We start from the raw sequence: 23,740 nt of genomic DNA on the forward strand, positions 1-23,740 counted from the left end.
GTAAATTCCTTTCTTTTACCCAAAAATATTTTAATATATTTACGAGCATAGTACAACAATTTTAATATTTATTTAATTTTATATACTTACATATGTACCTATTCATAGGATATCCATATATACATATGAATAAGTACATAACTTAGTATTTATATTATATTATACTTTTACATTTATAATAATTATAAATTGTAAGTAAGAAAAAATTTTATCGTATATTTTCATGTTCACAGACCATGACTTTATTTTAGTCATTAATCAATCTTGATGACAGTCCTGTTTCCAGACTTGTGCCATTTATACGAATTAACCCAAAATGAAATAAAAAGAAGTTAAAATAATAAGATCAAAGAAATAAAAAAAATTCAAACATGGTAAATTTATTTTATAAAAATAAATAAATAAAATGTTTATTAAAAAAAAAAGGTACGCCAACTATGGTTGAAAACTTTTTAAAAACAAAATTATTTCTTATTTTTTTATTATTACTCTAATTTATTTAAATATGAAACACAAAACAGACCACATAAAATATATTTAAAGTGAATAAAGAATAAATTTATACACACAATAGCTAGTCTTTTAACAACTTCCACCTATTTTTCCATTGTTTTAGCAGTATTCAATTTTATAAAACTCTTGCTAAAATATCCTTCCTCTTAATGTGCATATAAATATAATATTTTTATAGTAGCCTCAGCATGTCACGGATATAACAATAGTGATTTCTTTCATTAATTTTTTAAATTGTATGACAGTGTTAATTCAAAAACAGAAAATCGTGGTGCATTTGACATTTTGTTATTAGGAGTAATTTTGGGGAATTTGTTGAAAATGATGGCGGATTCGATTAAAAGAATAGTGAAATCAAAAATAATTATGTTACGTAACAATATGAACACTTGGTGGTTTTAATGACCGATTTTCATGTTTTATTGACCGAAATTATTTATTTAGGTAAATTACATATTTGTATTAAAATTATAAAGTTCGACTGGATGGGTTCAGTTGAATAAAAAGAACTTAAAAATTGTCGTTTATTCCTGAAAAACTTTAAAATCAAAAACCCCCAGAATTTCCCTTCCCCTATGGGTGAAAGAATCACACTCCCACAGAACGTATACCGAGGTCTCCCCATTATACTTAATCATGCATCAATTTTTGACATTTTTGAGGGTTAAACATAAAAAATACAAAAGAGACTTTTAGAAGTTGTCATTCAAAAAAATGTCATATTTTCGAGCCGAAAAATTGAATTCAAATCGTTTTGTTGGTCTTAAAACAAATAGTAATTTAATAGTTTTTAACTTTTTGTTCATTCTCATTATTAAAGATTTAAATTTGTCGTTGTAAGCTGTGATTATACAATACAAATTGTTCAAAATTGCTGAAATTCAATTTTGAATCTAAGCTGAGAATTTGAGCCTTTTTTATTGAGAATTAAGAAACTGCAAATTTTTTAATAAATATGTGTATTGCCATATAAATTTTCATTTATTTATTTTTAAAGTTGAAGTTTTTTATTATACAAATGAAATTTTTGTCAAGAACTCAAACATGATAAAAATGCATTTGATGATACAAGATTTGTATCACAACAGGAAACACATGGGCATAATTTTTCAATAATCTTCCAACTAGAATTTTTTGCGCTGCTGTATTACTAGTAAGTGTCAATTTGTAATGGTTTCCTGCCGCTTCGGACTCAGAGAGAAGTTAAAGTAGAACCTGTACTTACGCGCGGCCTGATACCATATTGCTCCGGTTATACAATTCTATAAATCTACAAATTCTAATCTTATCGTAGAAAGCTAAACCGATTTAGAGATTCTTCACAATTGCATATTCATGGGAAACAAAAACGCTAATTCGGGGGGCTCCTTTTGTATTGGAATTTATATTCATAAATTCAGTTATTTTTTATTTAATAATTAATATAACAATATCATTTCTTCTAAATGCAAAACACACAAACATCAACCTTTATTTTGTCGCACTTTTTTTTATTCATTTTTTTGTTTTCAAATACTATGAAAAAATTATGCCGACTATATGCTTTATTTACAGGAATATGTGTGAAAACACTAATTCCGTCCCATCCCATAAAAAAATGTTTATTTTTTGTTTCATTAATTCAATGTGGATGGTATAACGACACTCAGCACGCATACTAAACAACATAAAATATTTTATACATAAAAGTATAAATAGAGAGGGATAAGAATCATAAAAAAATTAAAGTGTATAATACAAAAGAAAAGGAGGAGTTGACTGCCACTGTTCATGCGGTAACAACAACAGTATAATTGACGATGATGATAACGACGGCGTAGACGTTTCAACATTGTATTTATATTGAAGTAGTAGCTATGCTACTATTATGTTAGGATTCATATTGTATGTATACTAGAATCTACCATGTTATGAATGGAAGTAATATGTAATGGAATCCATTGGTATTTACTTTATTGTTGCATACCCATTGTTGTATACCATTCTTAAGGGTATGCATGTGTTAATATCATGGATGTATGTTTGTGTGTGTGTGTTATATGGCATGCGTTAATATTTATTTAGATGACTAAGCAGATGGCAAATTAATAATTTTGGTTTTGTTTGGGTTTTTATGATTTTGTTACTTATGCTTACAAATACACTCTGGAAATTTATAAAAGTTTTTTGTTGTGTTAAAACATTTGAAAAAAGGAAGAAAAATGTTTGTCAGTGTAGAATAAAATCAGAATTCACCACACTTAATGATAAATTATGATAATTTAATACGAAAAATAGAAAAATTAGAAAAAACAAATTTAAGTATCTCTAATTATAGTTATGATAGTCTTATTGGTAGATAATTCCAAAAAAGAAAAATGAGTTTTAGAAAAATATTTTATTTTTGTTTTTGTCAAATAGAATAATTTTAGTGGCACTGATTTTGTCGGTTATTGAGCATCTGATGAGAAAAGATTTGTGGAGTTGGAATACTATTTTGAAATTTTAATTATTGTTCTCATTTATGAATTCTCCAAGTTCACCGTCTTATCAAATACTTACGTGTGTCTTACAAAACTAATTTACGCAATGATCTCAGGGCATCAAGAATAAATTAATAAAAATTTAGTTACAAATAAAACTTTTAATAAATTCTGCCCATAAATATAGTTCTCAAAATACAATTTCTCTCTTTTATTTATTGCGTAATTATACGGTTTCTTTGATATGCAACGTTTCTTTCTTTTACTGTGCTATTTTTGACGTATTTCCATATATTTTCATATTTAAGTATATGCTCTTTGATAATCTCAATCTCAGCTATTAACTGACGAACTTGTAACAACTATGCAGAGAAACTTTAATGCATTGATCCTTTTATGTCTACACTGATTTTTAACTTTGGAAACGTCGGTGCTTTATAGGAATCAGTTTGCATTTCATTGACCTGTATTTTCGCTGAGGTTTCGGCAAATTCCAATCTTTCGCACTACTTAAAGAGTGTCATCAAATTTCAGAATAGAATGTTATAATTTTTTTTAAGTAAAGTGCAATTAAAGAGCGCCTTTCAATAAATAAAGTTATTTTAAAAAAGTTTATTTTAAATTTATGTGGAAAATGTACAATAATTTAGCATTAGGTATAAAATGTAGAGGGTAAAAACTAAATAATAAAATTTATTATAATAGTGATTTTATTTTAAACTAAAAAATATCTACAAATTTATTTTATGCATGTAATTTATGTGCATTCATATTAGTACAACGAATTAATGATTTTATCGTGTACACCAATTCGTGTGTAACAATATGTGTTGCAATGTATGTACATTAGACTCGTGCACATATCCACTCACTTTTCTTTCTAAACACAAAATTATATTTTTGTATCAATTTCTTTTTTCCTTTTTTTTTGCTCCAAAATTACAATGTTACCACGACAACCTATGTATCATATTATATACTTATATACATATATAATATAAGTATGTACATTATGTTGTTACATCCTCAAGGCAAATAATGAGAAAAAGAAAAAATAGTAGGGAAAAGCAAAATATTTATTTTGATAGTAATAAAAGTCATCGACCATTATGTTAAATTTTAAATTCACCGCTAGAAAGGACACACCGTTAACGCCATGCTGTGCTTATAAGTATTACAATAAAAAAAAAAGAAGAAAAAAAAGGAACAAACAAAATTTGCACCATACAATATTCACCGCAAAAAAAATTCCCACAAAACAAAATTAATAGCATTTTTACAATTTCCATTCAACATTACTAACACTGCTAAGCCATATAATATTCCAAAAAATTACACACGTTTGTATGATAAAAATCACACATCTACATTTACAAAAAAAAATATTCCAATTAAAAAAAATCCACCTCTGATTATTTTCTTGTACAACATGGTGAAATAAGTTTTTATACTTTAATATATTAATTCACCACTTAACGGCCACAAACACACATACAATATAGATTAAATAAAGTAGTATGCGCGTATGATATCAAAAATTTAATGAAGATAAAATGTGAAATGAGGGAATCGAGTGCTTGTATTGTGGTACGAGTATGTGGAATGATTTGGAAATTTTATTAAATATATATACATAAGAATATACACATATATACACATCTACCTATGTGAATTTCTTAGATTTAAACTTAATTTTTTCTTACCTGTGTTAAAAAAAAGTGGGGAATATCGTAATGTGAAAAAAATTAATCAACACAAAGAGGACAGTGAAAAGTGAGGAAAACGAAAAAAAAGTGGTGCTCATTATTTTTTCTCTGTTATTTTTTTTTTGTTTTTGGTGGATTACCATCCCAATTTTTCAATCTTTTGTCAGTGGGCTTTTGTACGTTGCGGAGTTTATTTATCATTTTTAGTGTGCCACCGGTTTAAAATTTTTTGTAATTTTTTGTAGTAGTTGTTTTATACTTACATGCAAGTAAATATATATATAAATAAACGACGACGGTATTCGAACTATATTCTTATACATACTTGTATAACAGTAAAAAAAGGAAAAAAAATAAAAAATATGTTGCTTATAATAAAAGGATAATTCATAACTACATGGTATTCGCTTAAATACCATTAAAAGAAAATAAAGAGAGAAAAAAAATTATTTTTGCTTACAATATAAAAATAAAAAATAAAGTACAAGAGCGTCGCTTAATTAATTATTACAATTTAGTTAATAAATATCTAGAAGATTTAGATAAAAAATATTTCTGGTTGTGTAAGAAAATTAATTGAGATTAAAGAGGAAAAAAGTTTTTATATTTTTTCTGTGTAAGATTTATAAAAGCCTATTGAAAATAATAAATGAAATTAATAATTAATCTCTTATATGCGCATTTACGTAGATATAAAAATAATTAAGAGGAAATTGAATTGGAAAAAGGCTTAAAATCAAAATATTACAAATAAAAAAATAAAGTGAAAATTCTACATAGAATGTGTGTAGTATGAATGTGAATTCAAAATTATAAATCAAAAAATGTTTTTATTTGAAATATAAATCAAATCGAAAAATATTAAAAGTGTTGAAATTAATTTAAAAAAAATTTAATATAAAAAATAATATTTTTAATTTTATTGTATACAAAATAATAATTCACACATTAAAAACAATATAAAAGATTTAAAATCATGTTAGTACCATCCGATATGATTGCAGCGCAATCAAAAATGGTCTATCAAATGAATAAATATTGTGCTGATCGTGTACAAATGCGTAAAGGTCAAATACATAAAACAATACAAGAAGTATGTCGTGTCGTACAAGATGTTCTTAAAGAAGTTGAAGTACAAGAACCACGTTTTATATCATCATTAAATGATTATAATGGTCGTTATGAAGGTTTAGAAGTAATATCACCAAATGAATTTGAAATTATAATATATTTAAATCAAATGGGTGTATTAAATTTTGTTGATGATGGTACATTACCTGGTTGTGCTGTATTAAAATTAAGTGATGGACGTAAACGTTCAATGTCATTATGGGTTGAATTTATAACAGCATCTGGTTATTTATCAGCACGGAAAATACGTTCACGTTTTCAAACATTAGTTGCTCAAGCATGTGATAAATGTGCCTATCGTGATATTGTTAAAATGATTGCTGATACAACCGAAGTTAAATTAAGAATACGTGAAAGGATTATAGTACAAATAACACCAGCATTTAAATGTGCTGGTTTATGGCCACGTTCAGCATCACATTGGCCATTACCTGGTATACCATGGCCACATCCAAATATTGTTGCTGAAGTAAAGACTGAAGGTTTTGATATGTTATCAAAAGAATGTATTGCATTACAAGGTAAAAATTCAGCAATGGAAGGTGATGCATGGGTATTAAGTTTTACTGATGCTGAAAATAGGTTATTACAAGGTGAGTTTATATGAAATAAGTATAATTTGGATTTTTATATAAAATTTTGTACGCAACAATGTTCGTAATGCCGTCGGTATGATCGAATTGTAATAATTGTATCCTTTATTTTGAAAATATTGGCATTACTGTTCGATTGTGATGGAAGGGAACATGAATATTAATTTGTTTAGGGTAATAATATAATATTAATTACATGGAAAAAGTTCTTAAATAGTGTTAGCGAATTGAAAGTTTGTTTCTCATATACTCTTATTTCCGTCTTAAACTTAGTTTATAAAATATAATATTTTTAAGTGTACAAGTGTTAGTATTAACATTTTGCTACTTTTGAAATTGATTGAAATTTAAGTTTACATTATTCCGTCGGCAAACATCAAATTATATAATGGATTTTAAAATAATTATTATACGTCTTTTTTTTTTAAGTCTTACTTATATTATAACTGTTGTAGTATTGGATTTAATTTAATTAGATATCGCGTTCCAACTTAATATCTAAGAAATAGCTACATAATTTTTAAATTTAATGTTTTGGAATGTTTATCTTCCGTATCGGGTAAAAGTTTTATATTCTAGATTTCTGTAAGTATCTTAAATTTGTATCAGCCACATAGAAAAATGTATTAGGCAACCACAAACCCTTTATTACGCCTCAAAAGGACTTTAAAATTCTATAGTTTTGGTTTATAAACTGAAATATTGCATATCTCAAGGGGCAGCAAATTAAAAAAATAAAATAAATGAAAAATAAGTAGAGTTGTTTTGAGCAATATTGAGTTTATTTGATGAGACTAAGAAAAATTGTCAGAACCAAATATTTATCTAAGTCTTAATATATGGAACACTTCTCTAATACTTTGACATTTATTTACAAAATGTTATTGCAGGTTTTTTTTAAATGTTTTGCATTAAATTTTATTCAGTTTAGATATTGTTAAGTGAATTCAAGTTGAAAGAATTGTGATGTCACAATTTATATATCTAGTAGCATAAGATTTTAAACTTCTGCTTTTAACTGAATAAGTTAGAATTTTTTTCAGTAATAAAATGTTACTTTTGCAATGGGAGTAATTCTAATTCAAAAATGTCTCACTTGTTATCAAATTTATATTCATGTTTGTTTTGTAGTCACCATAAAATTTAAAATAGTTTTATTTTTATATAAAAAAATTTCAATTGATATTTAAGCAAATCGGATTCTAAAGCGTTTTAATTTCTGAACTTAAATTTATTTTGTAACCTTCTGCAATTTTCAAGTAAATTTAATGCCATTTTTATGTGATTTTTATATGATTTTTTTGTTGACGCAACATGCAATATAGTTAAGTATATCAAATTTTTTTCCTATCATTTACAAAAAAAATTAAAATATTCAAATATTTAATTAATTTAACAACTTACAAATTGTTATAATATTAAAAATTGCATTATCAAATTTATGATTGTTGTTTTAAAAAATTAATTATTATTTTAAATAGATACATGAAAAACAAGAAAATATCATTTAAGAAGCAATTTTAAAAAGAAATACCGCACATATAAAAATTTTCAATTTGATCTTATCAAATAAAATATTTTATTTAACCTTAAAATAAAATTTTTGTGCCATACTACGAATATACTTATACTTGTGACAAGTTTCTTAAAATTTTAAAATACTAATTTATTAAAATAACAGATACTTATAAATTTTACATAACGTAACGTGAGTATCGGGCATATAATAGATTAATTTTTAAGAAATTCGTGTGTTTTAAACAAAATAACAAAAGATAAACTTTAAGATAAAATAAAATCATTTATATTAAAAAGCAAAACAAGAACAAAAAATAAATTATCTTCGCAACTTTTTATTTAATTTTAATATTCAAACTGATAAAAATCACACGGATGGCACATTTATTAATAATTTAAAAAAAAATGTAGGTATTAAAGTATGTTTTTTTATTGTTTTTATTGTTTTAATGTTATGATCTCTTAATTAATTATTTAAATATTAAACAGAAGTTATAATGCATATTAATAATAATAGAAAACAAAAAAATACAAATTATAATTTAAATTTATTAAAAAAAAAAATGTTTGCATTATCTTGAAAGTTTTTCATTTTTAATTTTTATTTTAATTTTTCAATAAAACAAGCGACATTCCATTTAGTAACATGTAGTTGTTTAGATATTAATCGCTATTAAGCCCTACATATTTTAATATTAACCTTAAAGTTCGCGTTTTTGTATATTTTTCTATTTAAAATAAAAAATAAATCCGTGTATGAGCGTGATTTCGAAATTTATAATCTCTATGTCACTAAAATTTGCCGCACACATCACATATACTTTCATATACTTATGGTTAAATTCATTTTCAATGATTTCATGTTACAAAATTGAATTTAATAAAATCTTATATTTATTTTAAACATTACTTGGTAAGAGGAAAGAAATATACTAAGAAAAATATTTGGTCCCAAAATAGACGAGAATCATGAATATAGACGAAGAACCAACGCAGAGTTGGAAGAATTAATAAATGGACAAAACGTAATAAAAGCTATAAAATCACAAAGATTAAGATGGGCGGGGCATGTCGTAAGAATGACAGATGACAGAATGCCAAAAGGAATATTTGACGCGACGCCGTATAATACTAGAGCAAGAGGCAGACCAAGATCTAGATGGCTGGATGAAATAGAAGAAGATTGTAGAAAAATCGGCGTACAGAGATGGAGAGTTATAGCTCAAGATAGATCGGAATGGAGGAAAATTGTGAACGAGGTTAAGGCTCACCCCGAGCTGTAATACCAACAGATGATGATGACTTGGTAAGAGTATGGGAACAATATGCTGTCGTTGATTATCTTCTTGCAATCCTTATAATTCATAATATTTGATTATAATTAGAAATAACTTAATCTACTACTTTGTTACAATCAGAACGTTAAAATATCTTAGAATTTGTTCATTGCATTAACAAGATGTATATAGTTGTTACCTTTTTTGAACTATTATAGAGCTAAGATTTTCCGAATGTGCGAACTGCAAATGAGTTGTAGTATAAGCGCTCTTCTTTCATCATGAATAGTGTCCAAATTTAATTTGATAATCCGATACTTTATGCGTGCTATCTGTAGGCGACTTTGTGGAATAAGATTTATTTTCCGCATGTAAAGAGTGAAGCCGAACGATAGATGAAAAGAAATAACAGAATTTATTATAAAATGCAGAAAAATGTATCGTTTGCTGTATTTTACACATTGGTATAGCGTTATGGTTTACTTACAGATATTTTTACTGTATTATATGATTAAGGGCTTTTAATTTGAAAATGTAGATGACATTGATATGGATAAGATGCAATTTCAATTGTATCATCGTTTTAATATCGCAATCATCGGCTTATTAGAATTGAAGTAGCGATTTTGATAACTTTCTGGTTAAGTCACTGACATACTTGACAACTTATTGGAAAGCATCATACATATGTTATTCACAATTTGCTACTAGTATAAGACTTATAAAAATAAATCCAAAATTAAATTAACTCTGTCAAGATTAGCGGCAATAATCGTATGAGAGCGATTTTATTTTCAAATGTTAATGACGCAAAAAATAAGGATTACGTTTACTCAAATTTTTTGTGTTTTCTTAAAATTTTAAATTTTATCTAACATCTTATTCAATTATCAAATATTCAAAATCTAATTAAACTAAACTCTTTAATTGAAAATTATATCTTGTCTAACTACTGAGTTCAAATGCTGTCTAATTTTATAGTACTTACTACTTAAAATCATCATATTGCATGAGTGTATTATAATTCACCATAAGGAAGTAGTTATATAAAAAGTAAATGTAAGAAAATTTGATTCGCAATATGATAATATTATAAAATTATTAAATTATTAAAATTATTAAATTGATTTTGGGATATATTAGGCTTTATAAGTCGTACTTCTCTTGTTTCATTAATCAGTGTTTCACATCATTCCAATACTGAGTGTACTCTAGCATCAAATTACTGGACTACTTTTATACACACACGTTATCTTGTAACTGTACAATATAAATTATTTTAATAAGTCTTGTCAAAAATGACATTTTATTTTTATTCAACATAATATAAAAACCAAAAGTATTAAAAAATTTAACAAATATCTTTGAAAAAAACATCACATTTGTTCTTGTCATTGAATATTCATGGAATAATTTTTTTTTCTATTTTTTATTTACATTGTTTTTTTTCGCGCTTATCAAGATAAGAACGTAAAATCTATTCGTAAGCTACCAAATAGAAAAAAATTTAAAATAAAAAACATGAGAAGAAAAAAAGAAACCGACTATGGGTACCTATTTAGTTAAAACGACATCTTGTGACAACGAGGGCATTAATTTATAAATACGTCATTTTTTTTCTTTTCTTTTTTAATTTACATAAAATTTATTTTAAATATTTATAGATACACAGATATAATTTACTTTTGTATGCGCATATAAGCATAGTACACATATGTACGTACCTATTTGAAAATACTTATAACTTATAGATTTATAAAAAAAAAGAACACAAAGCTCTACACAATGAAATTTCTAAAAGTCTTGTATTTCTTTTTGTTTTTTTTTCCATCATATTATTTTTGTTATTCACAAATAATCAATTGTGGTTTGCAAATGGTTTTGTTTAATAATCTCAATGGAAAGTGATTTGAATCAACAAAGTTTTGAAACAGTCTGTCAACTAAAAGCAGATAAATTTAAATCATGCATTCTAAATTTAAAAATCAATTATATTTTTTTTTAATGACTTAATTTTAGAAATTGATTTTAATAATTAAGACATGATAAAAAATTTCTTGGAAAATGGATTTGAGTTACACATGATAAGTTTAGGATATTTTTAGGGGTTCTTTCGATATTGAAATATCGAAATATTCAATTATATTATTCGATTTTGATAAAAATAATAAAATATTCTATGCTTATACCCAGTGCTTATTAATGATTTTAATGATAACAGTTTGAAAGCTTAAAATAAAAATTGAATGTAGAACTTTTAAAAATTTGCATTTCGAACTTTTCTACAACACAAGTTCTCACTTAGATAAACTTCTAAATTCTCAAGTCTCACAGTAAAAAGCTGAAATGTCAATACGCTTGTCTGTATTTTTTTTATTTCTTTTTGTAATTATTGATTGATTTTCGAATTACTCTAGTTTAAATTCTTCGGTGTTTCTGTTTATTTAAAATTTACTGGAAATTGAACCCGTTTCACAATAGTTACTTTATAACACATTTTTGATACGTTAGAAAGTCTATCTTTGATTTAATGGAGCTCAATTGTTCGGAAGCTCATGTTATTATTCTTATTCAGCCCATAATTAGTAATTAATTAAATACGTTAATGACAATTCGAAAGGCGTGAAAATAACTGACTTACAAATAAATTTTTTTTTTTCATTATTTAAACTGTGTGTCACAGTAAGAAAAATAAATGAAAAAAAAACAAATAATAATATAAAAACAAAGAAAAAAGTCACGAGAGAAGTGTAAAATTTAAAAATGTTTTCGCAAAATGAGTTCATTAGCTCAAACAACAACGGGTTTTAGCAGTTCGAACGAGAGTAATACAACCGCATAATAATTTTTTTTTTGTTTTTCTGTTTATCTATTGCACGTAGGTTACGAATAAAATATTGTCTTTTCCTCTTACTGCCTTTCTTGTTTTTGTATTGCTGTATGTTATTGTTGTAATTATTTAATGAGAAGTTCCAATATTAAATATAGAGACCAGTCCTTTCTATAGAAATGAGTAATCATTTAAGATCTTTGTGGTTTTGATTACGATCTAAAATTATATTACATATTTTGCAAAAACAAAACAAAAAAAAAATAATGAAAAAAAAATATCATTAATTATGAGGAGACAAACGTTCTATAAAAATTGTTAAGATTACATATGGAGTTAAGAAGAAAACCGGAAAAAATTAAAATTAATTCAAATAAAATATTTTTTTTTTTTATAAAAATAAATAAAGTAATTATTATAATTACATCTACATACAATAATATACTTATTATTATTACTATTGAATAAATTAAGGAAAGTATACAATGGTAGATAAGATTATATAGGGGTAAATAAACATGGCAAATACACCCATTTCCCAACTTGCGTGATCTACATTGAATTCGCAGAATATTTAACCAGTTAGTAAGAATGTTGTTTTTTGAAAGAATGTTCCCTTTTGACTTCTTTTAGTATTTTTTTCATATTATTTTGTATAAGTGTTCATTAACAAAAATGTGATGTTTAAATACAAGAAATGACCACATATCTCAAGATTTAGCTTATTGAACAAGAAATATTATTATTAAATATGTTCACAATATGTTGAAAGTTCTTATACACTATGTATGTGTTAATGTACATACATATACGAGTACATTGGTTTTATACTGCGTAAAATAGGAGTGTAACAAGCGGGTTTTATCTTGAAAAACCTTATCATAGAAGTTTATTTTAGTTCTTTTAGAGGAATCATTACAAAAATGTGCGAAAAAAAAAGATTTTTTTGCACAATCACGCGCTGTAACATCTAACGAGTGTAGTTAGGGAAATGTATATAGCTTTCTAGGTTTTTAAGTAATTAAATTAGTTCTATACTTTCGTATAATATTTTGCCCACTGTCTTAATGTAAAGGGTATACTTAAAGTTTTTCTATGAAATCTAAGTATTATTCTTTAGGAATGTACATATACAAAAATAAATTCCACAAACCACACAATTAGTATTTTGTATTAGTATTTTATGAAGATTAAAAAAAACATTGTATAATATCGATTTTGAATAAACTTATAAAAAACGAGAAAAAATAGAGTTGGCTGTGTAAACTCTGTGATACCCGTACAAATTTGTTATTCTATGTGCGTATAAATATGCGCATAAATATGTCACATAGACTATGGGACAGATTGTGACTTTAAGTTGTCGTATTACCATGTTAAACTACTATTTAAGTTGTATGGCTGCTACCAGAAGAGCCAAGCAATTTCAACGAGTTTTATCAAACACATCGGCCCTGGTTACTTGTTATCGGCCTTGGTTCTATTTACTTGTGCGAAATTTCAATACCACAGCTTTTATAGTTTCTGAGATATAGCCAAATAACTTTTGAAGTTGTATGGCGGCTACCAGAAGGAGCAAAATAGTTTCAATGACTTTTATCAAACACATTGGCCCTACTAATATATTTAATATATTCGTTTGTGAGAAATTTCAACTTTTACATTTTCTGAGATATAGTCAAATAAATAAGAAAGTTGCGTGGCAGGTACCCGAACGAATACCACGATCATATCCAATTTAAATAGGGTTCTGGCATTTATTACAATAAATCATTTGAAAAAAATTGGTTTTTGAATTATCGTTGGGACGGACGGACAGACGGACAGACAAAGCTAAACCGACTCAAAATATATATAAGACAATTATTTCTTACCATTATACAGGCCCCGAATTTCTGAAGAAACGGTTTTCTTTTCATTTGATTAAGAAAATTTCAGGCGATCACAGATTTTTTAAAATTGAATCACTTGATAGCTAGATTACAGCTTTGGATATGGAAAATATTCATATACTTAAATACTCAGTAATACTTTAAATTTTTGCTAAGACAAGTAACTCATTTTAAGTTTATATATTCGAGATTTCAATTATTAATGTTTTTCTTTTCATTTAATTTTTAGAGTACACAATTACAATATTTAATAAATTAAGAATATTTTTATTAGAAGAAATCTTTTTAATAATCGCAAAATATTAAGATTATATAGCCTTAATTAATATTTCATTTTGAATGATTGCATACAAACGTTTTGCGGTTGCCGAATTAAATTATTAAATTTATAATTATCTTGTGATTAATAAGCATTATAAATAATTTATAATTGCGAAATAAATTAAATTTTTTTTTAATTATAAGTGATTTGCTTATAAATTTTATTGTCATTTTTAATTTGTAAATTAAAAAATTAATATTGCTGTTGCCATATGGTATAATTAAATGCATTCTTAATGTCACCAATATGTCAGCAAATTACCTTTATAATAATTATAATTAAAATAGAGATGTTTGGATTCTGAACGTCATTTATGCATTATTATTGCAATTTTTTTGGGAAAAAAAAAAAATATATAGATTTTGAAACAACTATTCTCTAATTATTACGTCAAATATTCCATGATGAAATGAAATTTATAGTGTTCAAATTAATAATTTAATTATTCAAATTTTTTTCGAAATTGTTTTGAGGAAATTTTATTGCAATTGAGATTTTTTTGTGTTTAAATTTTGCAATATTATAAAGATAATTTTTTGACACTTGTCATAAGTCGTGTTAAATATTTTTTCGTATATAACTCAAATGTTTTAATTTATTATAATTTTTTGCATGTGTTTAATAATAAATTAATGCTATTAATCTTAATAAATATAAATGAGGGAAAATTAAATAGAACCTACGTTACACATAATAATTTTAATTTAGTTTAAAAAATGAGAAAAATACGAACAAAGAGGAAATTGATTACACCAGCTCTCCGATAAAAATACCACTCTCATAAAAATCACCAGCTCTCATATAAAAATGTTTTGTAAAAGCCACGTTACGTTACAGCTACAGAATAAACTGGTGTTATTAAATGAAAAAAAAAAACAAACATTTTTGTGTAAAAGCAAAATTATTTTTGAAGTTGTATGGCAACTACTCAAATCGGTGCTTTGGTTAAATTCGATTTTCTTATTTGGGGTTCGTCACTTTATTTAGTTTACGTTGATCAAAATTATTCTTAGGAATTTTGGAAAATAATAATAAACGCTTCGGAATAATATGCAAGATACTGTCAAATATCAAACACACAAATGGAATACAGTGTTGCCGCAAATTCTTGTTCAATAAATTTTTTTATTATTCCCGCCATTCTATTATGTTAACGTTTTAATAATATTATATTTAAATAAAATCTTTTTATTTTGCCATTTTTTATTGAGGTGTTAAAAGAAAAATATCTTATTCAAATTGATTTATTTTAAGGAGTAGCCACTAATCTGTCATGGTTTTATTGTTAATTAATTAATAAAACAAATTGAAATTTCAATTAAAGTCTTTATTTTTTAATATTTTTCTGTTTTTTATTAATTAAAATTGATCACTCTTTTTATATTGCAGTTATTTAGCATTGATTGCTGTTTACACTAATATTAGAAAAGTATTACACTTAAAATGCATATACTTTATCAACAACTTTCAAAATTTCGGACATTAACTACTTTTATAATCTAAAACTTCATTCATTTCTTATGAATATTGTTGTGAATTGATTTGCTAATATGCAAATGAGATTTTGTTAATTGCTGCTTTGACAATTGCATACATTTGCATTTTTTTTTTTAATTATCTTAATAATTATCGAATTTTAATATTAAAAAGTGGTTATTTCTTTTAATTAACTTGTTTGCATATTGCCACTTAATTATGAAATAACAATTATTTAATTATTCAAAAAGTTAATCAACTTAATCTATGCGTACGTGTTAATTTTGTTAAAATAAAATTTTTAATTTATATTTTAAATTAAGTATAGAATTTTATTTACAGTTTGACTGTAATTATAAGCAATAAATCTTATTTTGCTATAACAATTTGTTACTTGAAGTATGCAATATAATATGTAAAATTTTTTTACTAAAACCTAGACAAAATATTAATGGCGGCACTTTGTCTGATAACAATACGGGTGTATAATAAGAACAGTGATAAATCGCGGTTAGGATATTTGGAAAATTTAATAAGATTACATTATTTTGATCTCTGTTATTTTGATCTGGATGACAGTACTTGTCAAAATAATATTTGCATACCTTTTAAATTTTTTTTTCTATTTCGTTTTTTTGCTCTTAGGTTTCTTTGACAAATCTTTTTAATTTTTTATTAATTACTCCTTCTTACAGTCACTGACGAAAATTGATTAGTGATTTAAAAGTTTTCGTAAAGCCTTCAGGTAATATAACATCTGGTGAAAATTATGTCATTATGACATACATATGTTCTGTATCATAAGAGCATACCTTCTACTTTATGTCGTATAGTAATTCTTTTCTATCGGTCAGCCTACCTTCCCAAAAATTTTCAATATAGTCAGTGGCGGATCTACCAATATATATGAAAAGAGTAGAAACCTTCAGCCTTTTGTTTTACATAAACAAAGATTGTAAAACAAAAGGCTGAAGGTTTAGTTCTAGACTTTGATTGTATTACTAATTTTGCTTTGAAAGTGTGGAGGGGGCGGGGCGCAATTGAGTGCTAAAAATGTCTGAACCGGGCTTGGCTATAATCACATTATTTTAATAAACTCTTAAAATGTGAGCCAAATTATTAATTTGATGTTTTTGAATTTATAAATTAAAAGATTCGTTTTAGAATGAATCAATACGCCGGATAACACGAAAGAAATATTTGTTCATTAATAAGAATGCGTTATTCTTCATAATATTTCTCATAACCATATTTGACACTTTAAATTAACCATTTCTCACTTAAATTTGATCTTATTTTACCATAATTTTTTTTTACTCTACTTCTTTATTATTTGTTTTGAATCATATAAATTAAATTAATTTCTTTTAAAACAACTATATTTGTAGCATTTAAAAGAAATCCAAAAAAAAAAAAAGAAAAAAATTAATTTTTAATATTTTGCTTTTATGTTTTCAGGTGCAAGTCGTCGCCGTTGTTTAAGTATATTAAAAACATTGCGTGATCGTCATTTAGATTTACCTGGGAATCCAGTTACATCTTATCATTTAAAAACATTATTATTATATGAGTGTGAAAAACATCCACGTGAACTTGAATGGGAAGAGAATTGTATTGCTGATCGTATTAATGGAATATTTTTACAATTAATATCATGCTTACAATGTCGTCGTTGTCCACATTATTTTTTACCAAATATGGATTTATTTAAAGGTAAATCACCGGGTGCATTAGAGAATGCAGCAAAACAAGTATGGCGTTTAACAAGAATAATGTTAACAAATACAAGGTGTCTGGAAGAACTTTAAATATTTCTTTTTTTTTTGCTTGTTTTTTTGTTTTATTTTTGATTATTATTATGCTTTGTTTTAGAACTTTTTGCACCTTTGAAAGAAAAGAAGGTTTTGATTTATTAAATCAATGTTATTTTATGTTTTTTGGAATTTTGATTGATCGCGTAATTTCAAATTAGGAAAATCAAATGAAATCCTTAACACATTTTGTGAGAAATAACCATAATTCAATGTAAATTAGTTTTTCTCATACTTCAATGTATTGCATTTTACTATAGCAATAATATACTTTTGCTCTTGTTACCCAAAAAGCGTAAACTCTCTCTGAAATATTTTTAAAAAAATTACAATAGTATTAAATTAATTTCTATTTATTTTTTATAAACATTGAAAATTTTGTATATTAATAAAATTATTTTTAAGCAAGGCAGATTTCTGATCAATTGCTGGCAGTACCAAAAATATACAATACTCTCTTATTAAAGCAAGGTTTTATTCACATATCACATAATGTGTATGTCAAGTATTATAGAAGTAGTATTACATTTAAACAAGTATGCTCTACAAGAACACCTTTGTATAAGATATAACTTTGTATGGATGCACCTTTTATATACATAAAGCAATTTTTAGCAAAAGAATTGTACTGCAGCGAATTTTTCTAATAAACATAAAATGCCAGTTACAATTTCAAAGAATTTTTATATTTATAATAACCCTACACTATCTCGTATCAATATTTAGTAAGTTATGTGCGTTTTGCATCTAAGTTCAAATGGTTTAATCAATACCTACATATATTCATTAAAAATAACAAATTTATGGATAGTTCATAACCGATTCATGGATAGATCAAACGGTAAAGTTTTATGGCTTTTAATTATACATCCAAGACATACAACCCAAAGATCAAACCTATTTCTAATATTTAAATGCAACTATTATTAACTTCATTTTATGATAGTAATACGGCGTGAATTAGGACTTAAAATTTAATCTGAATTGATTAGCACAAAAAATATCCAAAAATTTTAATTGAATTAGGAGTTTTTTTTTTACCAAATTCATTTTCTGAAGAAAATTATGAAAATATAAGTCCATACTACCAAAAGGAAGGCACTCGAAACAAAATTACGTGCTTAAAATCAATAAAATTTAAAATTTTATATATTTTATAAATATAAATGAAAAATACCATCTAAGTGCAACATTCTTAACATTTTGTGTTATGCAACACACCAAGTGTATTAATGAAAATATACATGTATCGATATATAAATTGCAATTTTAATACAAAATGTATTTTATAATTTTATTATAATTATTGTCTCTTAGAACATTTAATTCGAAAAATTATATATTTTAAAGGTACATAGTTATATAGGAACATGAAAGCATACAGGGAACGAGGAAAATATTCTTTTTTTATTTTATAAAGAGTATACATTGTGAATATAAAGTTTGAGGGCATGCGCCGGCCAGATTAATTGGAAATAATATTAAAATGAATATAGCAAAAGAAAGAAAGGCATGAATTGGGTCTTGTAATAGCAACAAAATATCTTAGCAACAAAATTACAAAAATTGCAAAAATACATAAATAATGTTTTATTGCGATAGCAATGCAAAAATTAAATAAATGTGCCATGTAGCTAAATGTAAATGGTGTAAAAATGTTATGCATATAATGCGAATTTAATCATAGATGCATGTACATATATCTCTGTATATAAACATGCATAATTACATAAATATATATGGCAAGAATTAAAAAGGATTTCGAAATATTTCAAATATAAGTAACATAAAAACAAAAAAGGGTTACGGAAATAATCAAAAACAAAGCAAACATTACAAAAGAAACAAACAAACAAATGAAAGAAAAGAAATAAAAGGAAAAAACTGCCGATCCCAACTTTTATTTTTTAACTCATTATTATACTTACTATACATAATAATAATTATTATTATAACATATTTATATAAATAAGTGTTTTAAATGTTGACAATGATAGTTAATTAAATTAATTTATGTAATTTATTTATTTTTTACTATTATTTTAGTTTTCGTTTTGTTTTTTTCTTTTTCTCATAAAATAATCTACAGAAAACAAATAAAATGTAATTGAAATTAAAATAAAATAAAAAAAAAGAGAGGAGTTGCACATTTAAATGAATCACACACAATATTAAAAGTGTGCAAAAAAAATTACCTTTGTTATATACAAGAACAAATTTATTAAGGAAAGAAATGTGATCTGATATAAAAGAATCGCCAGACGATATAGTAGTTGGAGATATAACGTATAGTAAAATAAAATATCGTATTACAAAATTTAGAAAAATGTTATACTCGCACAATGCAGGTGTGACTGAAATGCAATGCATGTAGTATTTTTTTAAATTCAATGGTGTATAAAATAAAATGAATTTATATATTAAATTTAGTTAAATAATCTGGTCAAAAAATAATTCTTGACTTCATTGTTCTTAATTATAATTGACAAAATGTGACAACTTATCGATTTTAAAATCGGCTGAAAAATTTTTTTTTATAATTCAAGTTTTTTAACCCTCAACGGCAATTCTATATTTTTCTCTTTTAACTTTTTCACTTAAATTTTTATAAACACAATTCAATAACTCTAAAAATATTAATTGAGTATTATTGGTTTTGATTCGCTAAGATAATGTACTATAAATAGATAATTTTACATTGTCATATCGATATTACAAATGCCTTATCGTATTTATTGTTGAATTATTTGTATACTCAATTTTTTTCATCATCATTTGTTTTGAGGAACAATTTCTTTTGACAGAAATATCAATTGCTAAAAATTGTAAATCTCAATAAAAAAAATGGTGCATTTAAATATAAAAAGTGATGACAAAAATGGTATACAATTAGCATATCGCATGACAAGTCAAAATTTTTTATGATATAAATTCCAAATAATGGTAAAATTACCATGAAAATGGTACGTTTGATAGCACTGCAGTACACACGAATACTCTACTTTCAAAATTTTCTTTCATATTTGAAAAATTTCAAAATTCTCAATTTTGTAAATTTTAATCAATAAAATTTTGTAAATTTTTCCAAAAACAAAATTTTATTGCAATTTTTTTAATTTGAGTATTTCTTTAAAGATTTAGAACAAGAGCAGCTGCGAAATTTAATTTAATTGACAAATATATGTACATATATGTACCTTGCGTATGTATGTAGGTATCCATATAATATTTATATATATTTGGATTATGAAAACACTATTGATATTTAAAAGGTGTTATCTGAAAGGTGTTAATTAATTAATAAAATTAATTACTTGGTTTGAGTGTTTAATCCTTTGCAAAAAAAAAAATGAATATTTTTTTAAAAATTATAAAGGGTGTCACCATTTTTATAATAATAATATATGAAATAAATTTAAGAAAGTTGTTAAAATGAAAAAATACAAGAAAATACAACTCCTATTTGCTTTTGTTAAATTAAAGTTCGATAAGATTATAGGTATAAAGATGTCTGTCGATTCCCGATTTTTTCCCAATTTTTCATGTATTTCAACAGGATGTTGATAGGAATATCACAATTTGTGATTGTAACTATAGGAATTTTTTATTATTTTGTAAAGATTTGCTCAAATATTTCCCTTAATATATTTTCAATTAGACGCACAATTGCAACATTAGTAAGACTTTTACTTAAATGTCAAATCTTCATATTTTTAGATCACATTTCTTAAGAATTTCGTTTATTTTTAATTAAAATTACACTTTGTTTTTTTTTTTGTTCATAATTTTAAAAATTATCACATAATTTAATCATTTTGTAAAATATGTATACGAGTGATAAAAATATTTAATAAAATTACTTATATGTTAAATTAAAATAAATTTAAAAATAAAAGTTAAAAATTAAAATTTAAGTTAAATTTATATAGTTCTCTTTTTGTTTATTAATTTTTTATGTAAAAACAAAATATAAAAGTTACTGCTTAACTCTTTATAAGTATTTTTAAATAATAAGAAATTTTGAAAAAAAGCAAAAAAAAAAAATTAATAATTATTGTGTACCATTAAAATACCAGTTATTAAATTATGTATGTACTTATGTGTTTAGAAATATATCTATGTAGTTTTTTTTAGTTAAAATTTTAGTTTTTTTATAAATAATAAAATTATTATGAATTAAAATCAAAAATAATTTAATTCTCTTTGTAATTTATATAAGTAGAAATTTATCTAATATGAAAAAAAAAAATCAAAAATATTTTAAAATAAAGAAAAACGTAGTGAAAAAAATTAAATAATAAAAAATATAATAATGGATTGAAATAAAAATAATTTGATAAAATTAAATAAAATAATTTTTTCTTTACTTACTTGAATTAAGTATAAAATTGCTAATTATTCAATGAGATTTTCAATTAGTCATAACGTTTCTTACTTTTTTTGGAAATAATATATAGAGAGAATTTGAATGATATTTTTTTAAATTTTGTTCCCATTGACGAGGGAAACGTCTACTATATAGAACGTATGTTAAAGAAATTTTACAAATAATTTACAAATTAAATTTAAGTCGCTTTTAGTCAAATTCAGATTGCAATAGTTACAGTAGAGTTTAATTAAAACAAAATTAATTTTATTTGCAATAAATTATAGTTAAATTTTAATTTTTGTAAAAATTTATGTAATTTTTATCTTTAACATAAGCAAAAGGGATTTTATCTTATTCAAAAATTAATTGAAATTTTTTGAGTTTCTAAAAATTTAAGCTTAATGTTTCTAACATCACCATCATGTAACACTTTTGTTGCATTACTAAATTTTTTTTGATAAATTTAATTTTTATCTTTAACATAAGCAAAAGGGATTTTATCTTATTCAAAAATTAATTGAAATTTTTTGAGTTTCTAAAAATTTAAGCTTAATGTTTCTAACATCACCATCATGTCAACAATAATAGCGGACGGAATTAATTTAACTTTTTATTGATTTGTCTTAGAAAATTGAGTTTTACAAAATTTTAAAATTTATAAGCGAATAAATAAAAGAATATTATGTTAAAGTACGTTATTACCGTGTGGAAGTGAAAATCTCAAAAATTAACGTGCGACAAAGTTAAAAGCCAACAGAAAGATGGTTATGTTCTTGTAAATAAATTTAATCGTGTATAATTTTAAACTGATTGCAGGGGATATTTAAACCAATTAAAGAAATATTTAATTGAATAATAAAATTTAGCATATTTCTTCTAATTTTAGGTAAAATAATAAAAATACTTAATTAAATTTTATTATCCTTATATTATCAATTTATATTTATTATTAAATTTACAAGATATGTGTTTAATTAATATTCAATTTATTTAAAAAATTTTTCATTGAGGCATAATATATGCATGTACATATATATATATATATATATAGGAGTATGTGGACTTTTATAATGAAGATATTAAATTACATAAATATTTCTTATAGATTGCTGCATCCAAATAATTAAAAACGACAACTAGTATCAATTAAAAAAAATACCTTTGTATAATTTTAATTAAATGTCCTTTTTTTTATACCTATGTGTACACATAAAATGTTCTCTTATTAACCTTATTGCAATTATTGCAAATAATTAAAGTGAATTTATTTTTATTTATACGGTACTCTTATACTCTACTAAAACGAATTAAGATTATTATTGTATAAAACTTGTTAAGAATTATAAAAATTTACCATAAATTTAATTTGTTGGCTTAAAACTATGAAATAATTCTAATATTTTATAACTTGTTTTACTTCATTTTAAGAATCACTATTAAGAGAACAAAAGTAAAAAAAAATTTCTCGGCTTCCTTTAAAAATATTTTTAAATTATTCTCTACAAAAATTTCTGATAATTTTTTGTCCTCTTATAAATTTTAAGGTAATAATTTCTTTATTACGTTTTTTGTTTTTTTAAATTCGTGTACTTTTAAATTCGAAAACAATTCAATTCCATAAATGAATTTGTACTTGTAACAATTTATATACATACAATTACAAATATAATACATACATACATACATTAAATAATTATACTTCTATATTAAAACAAAAGCAAAAAAAAAATTAAAGAGGAAGGATGGCGATCCGTCAGTATTGATTTGTACTTAACATCATGAACTGCTTGTCACTATGTCAACTATTCAGATAAGATCTTGTCGGACTTACTTTTGCGGT

The 23,740-nt window shown here is 24.3% G+C and overlaps 1 protein-coding gene across 1 annotated transcript; it reads left to right on the forward strand.

Moving 5' to 3' along the window:
- The first annotated feature begins 4,870 nt into the window (after positions 1-4,870).
- LOC129613184 (protein mab-21) lies at positions 4,871-18,188 on the forward strand. Its single transcript, XM_055527148.1, has 2 exons — positions 4,871-6,405; positions 17,179-18,188. Exons 1-2 carry the CDS (start codon positions 5,658-5,660, stop codon positions 17,526-17,528), a joined length of 1,098 nt encoding a protein of 365 aa, XP_055383123.1. The 5' UTR covers positions 4,871-5,657; the 3' UTR covers positions 17,529-18,188.
- The last annotated feature ends 5,552 nt before the right edge of the window (positions 18,189-23,740 follow it).

Source organism: Condylostylus longicornis, unplaced genomic scaffold (genome assembly GCF_029603195.1).
Source record: "Condylostylus longicornis isolate FDR11 unplaced genomic scaffold, ASM2960319v2 ptg000081l, whole genome shotgun sequence".
NCBI lineage: Eukaryota > Metazoa > Arthropoda > Insecta > Diptera > Dolichopodidae > Condylostylus > Condylostylus longicornis.

Bases quoted from the DNA above. Each gene is read 5' to 3' on its own strand.
- LOC129613184 (XM_055527148.1), top strand. From the start codon at position 5,658: ATGTTAGTACCATCCGATATGATTGCAGCGCAATCAAAAATGGTCTAT. The intron at 6,406-17,178 runs GTGAGTTTATAT...TTATGTTTTCAG, and splicing joins TGAAAATAGGTTATTACAAG to GTGCAAGTCGTCGCCGTTGT.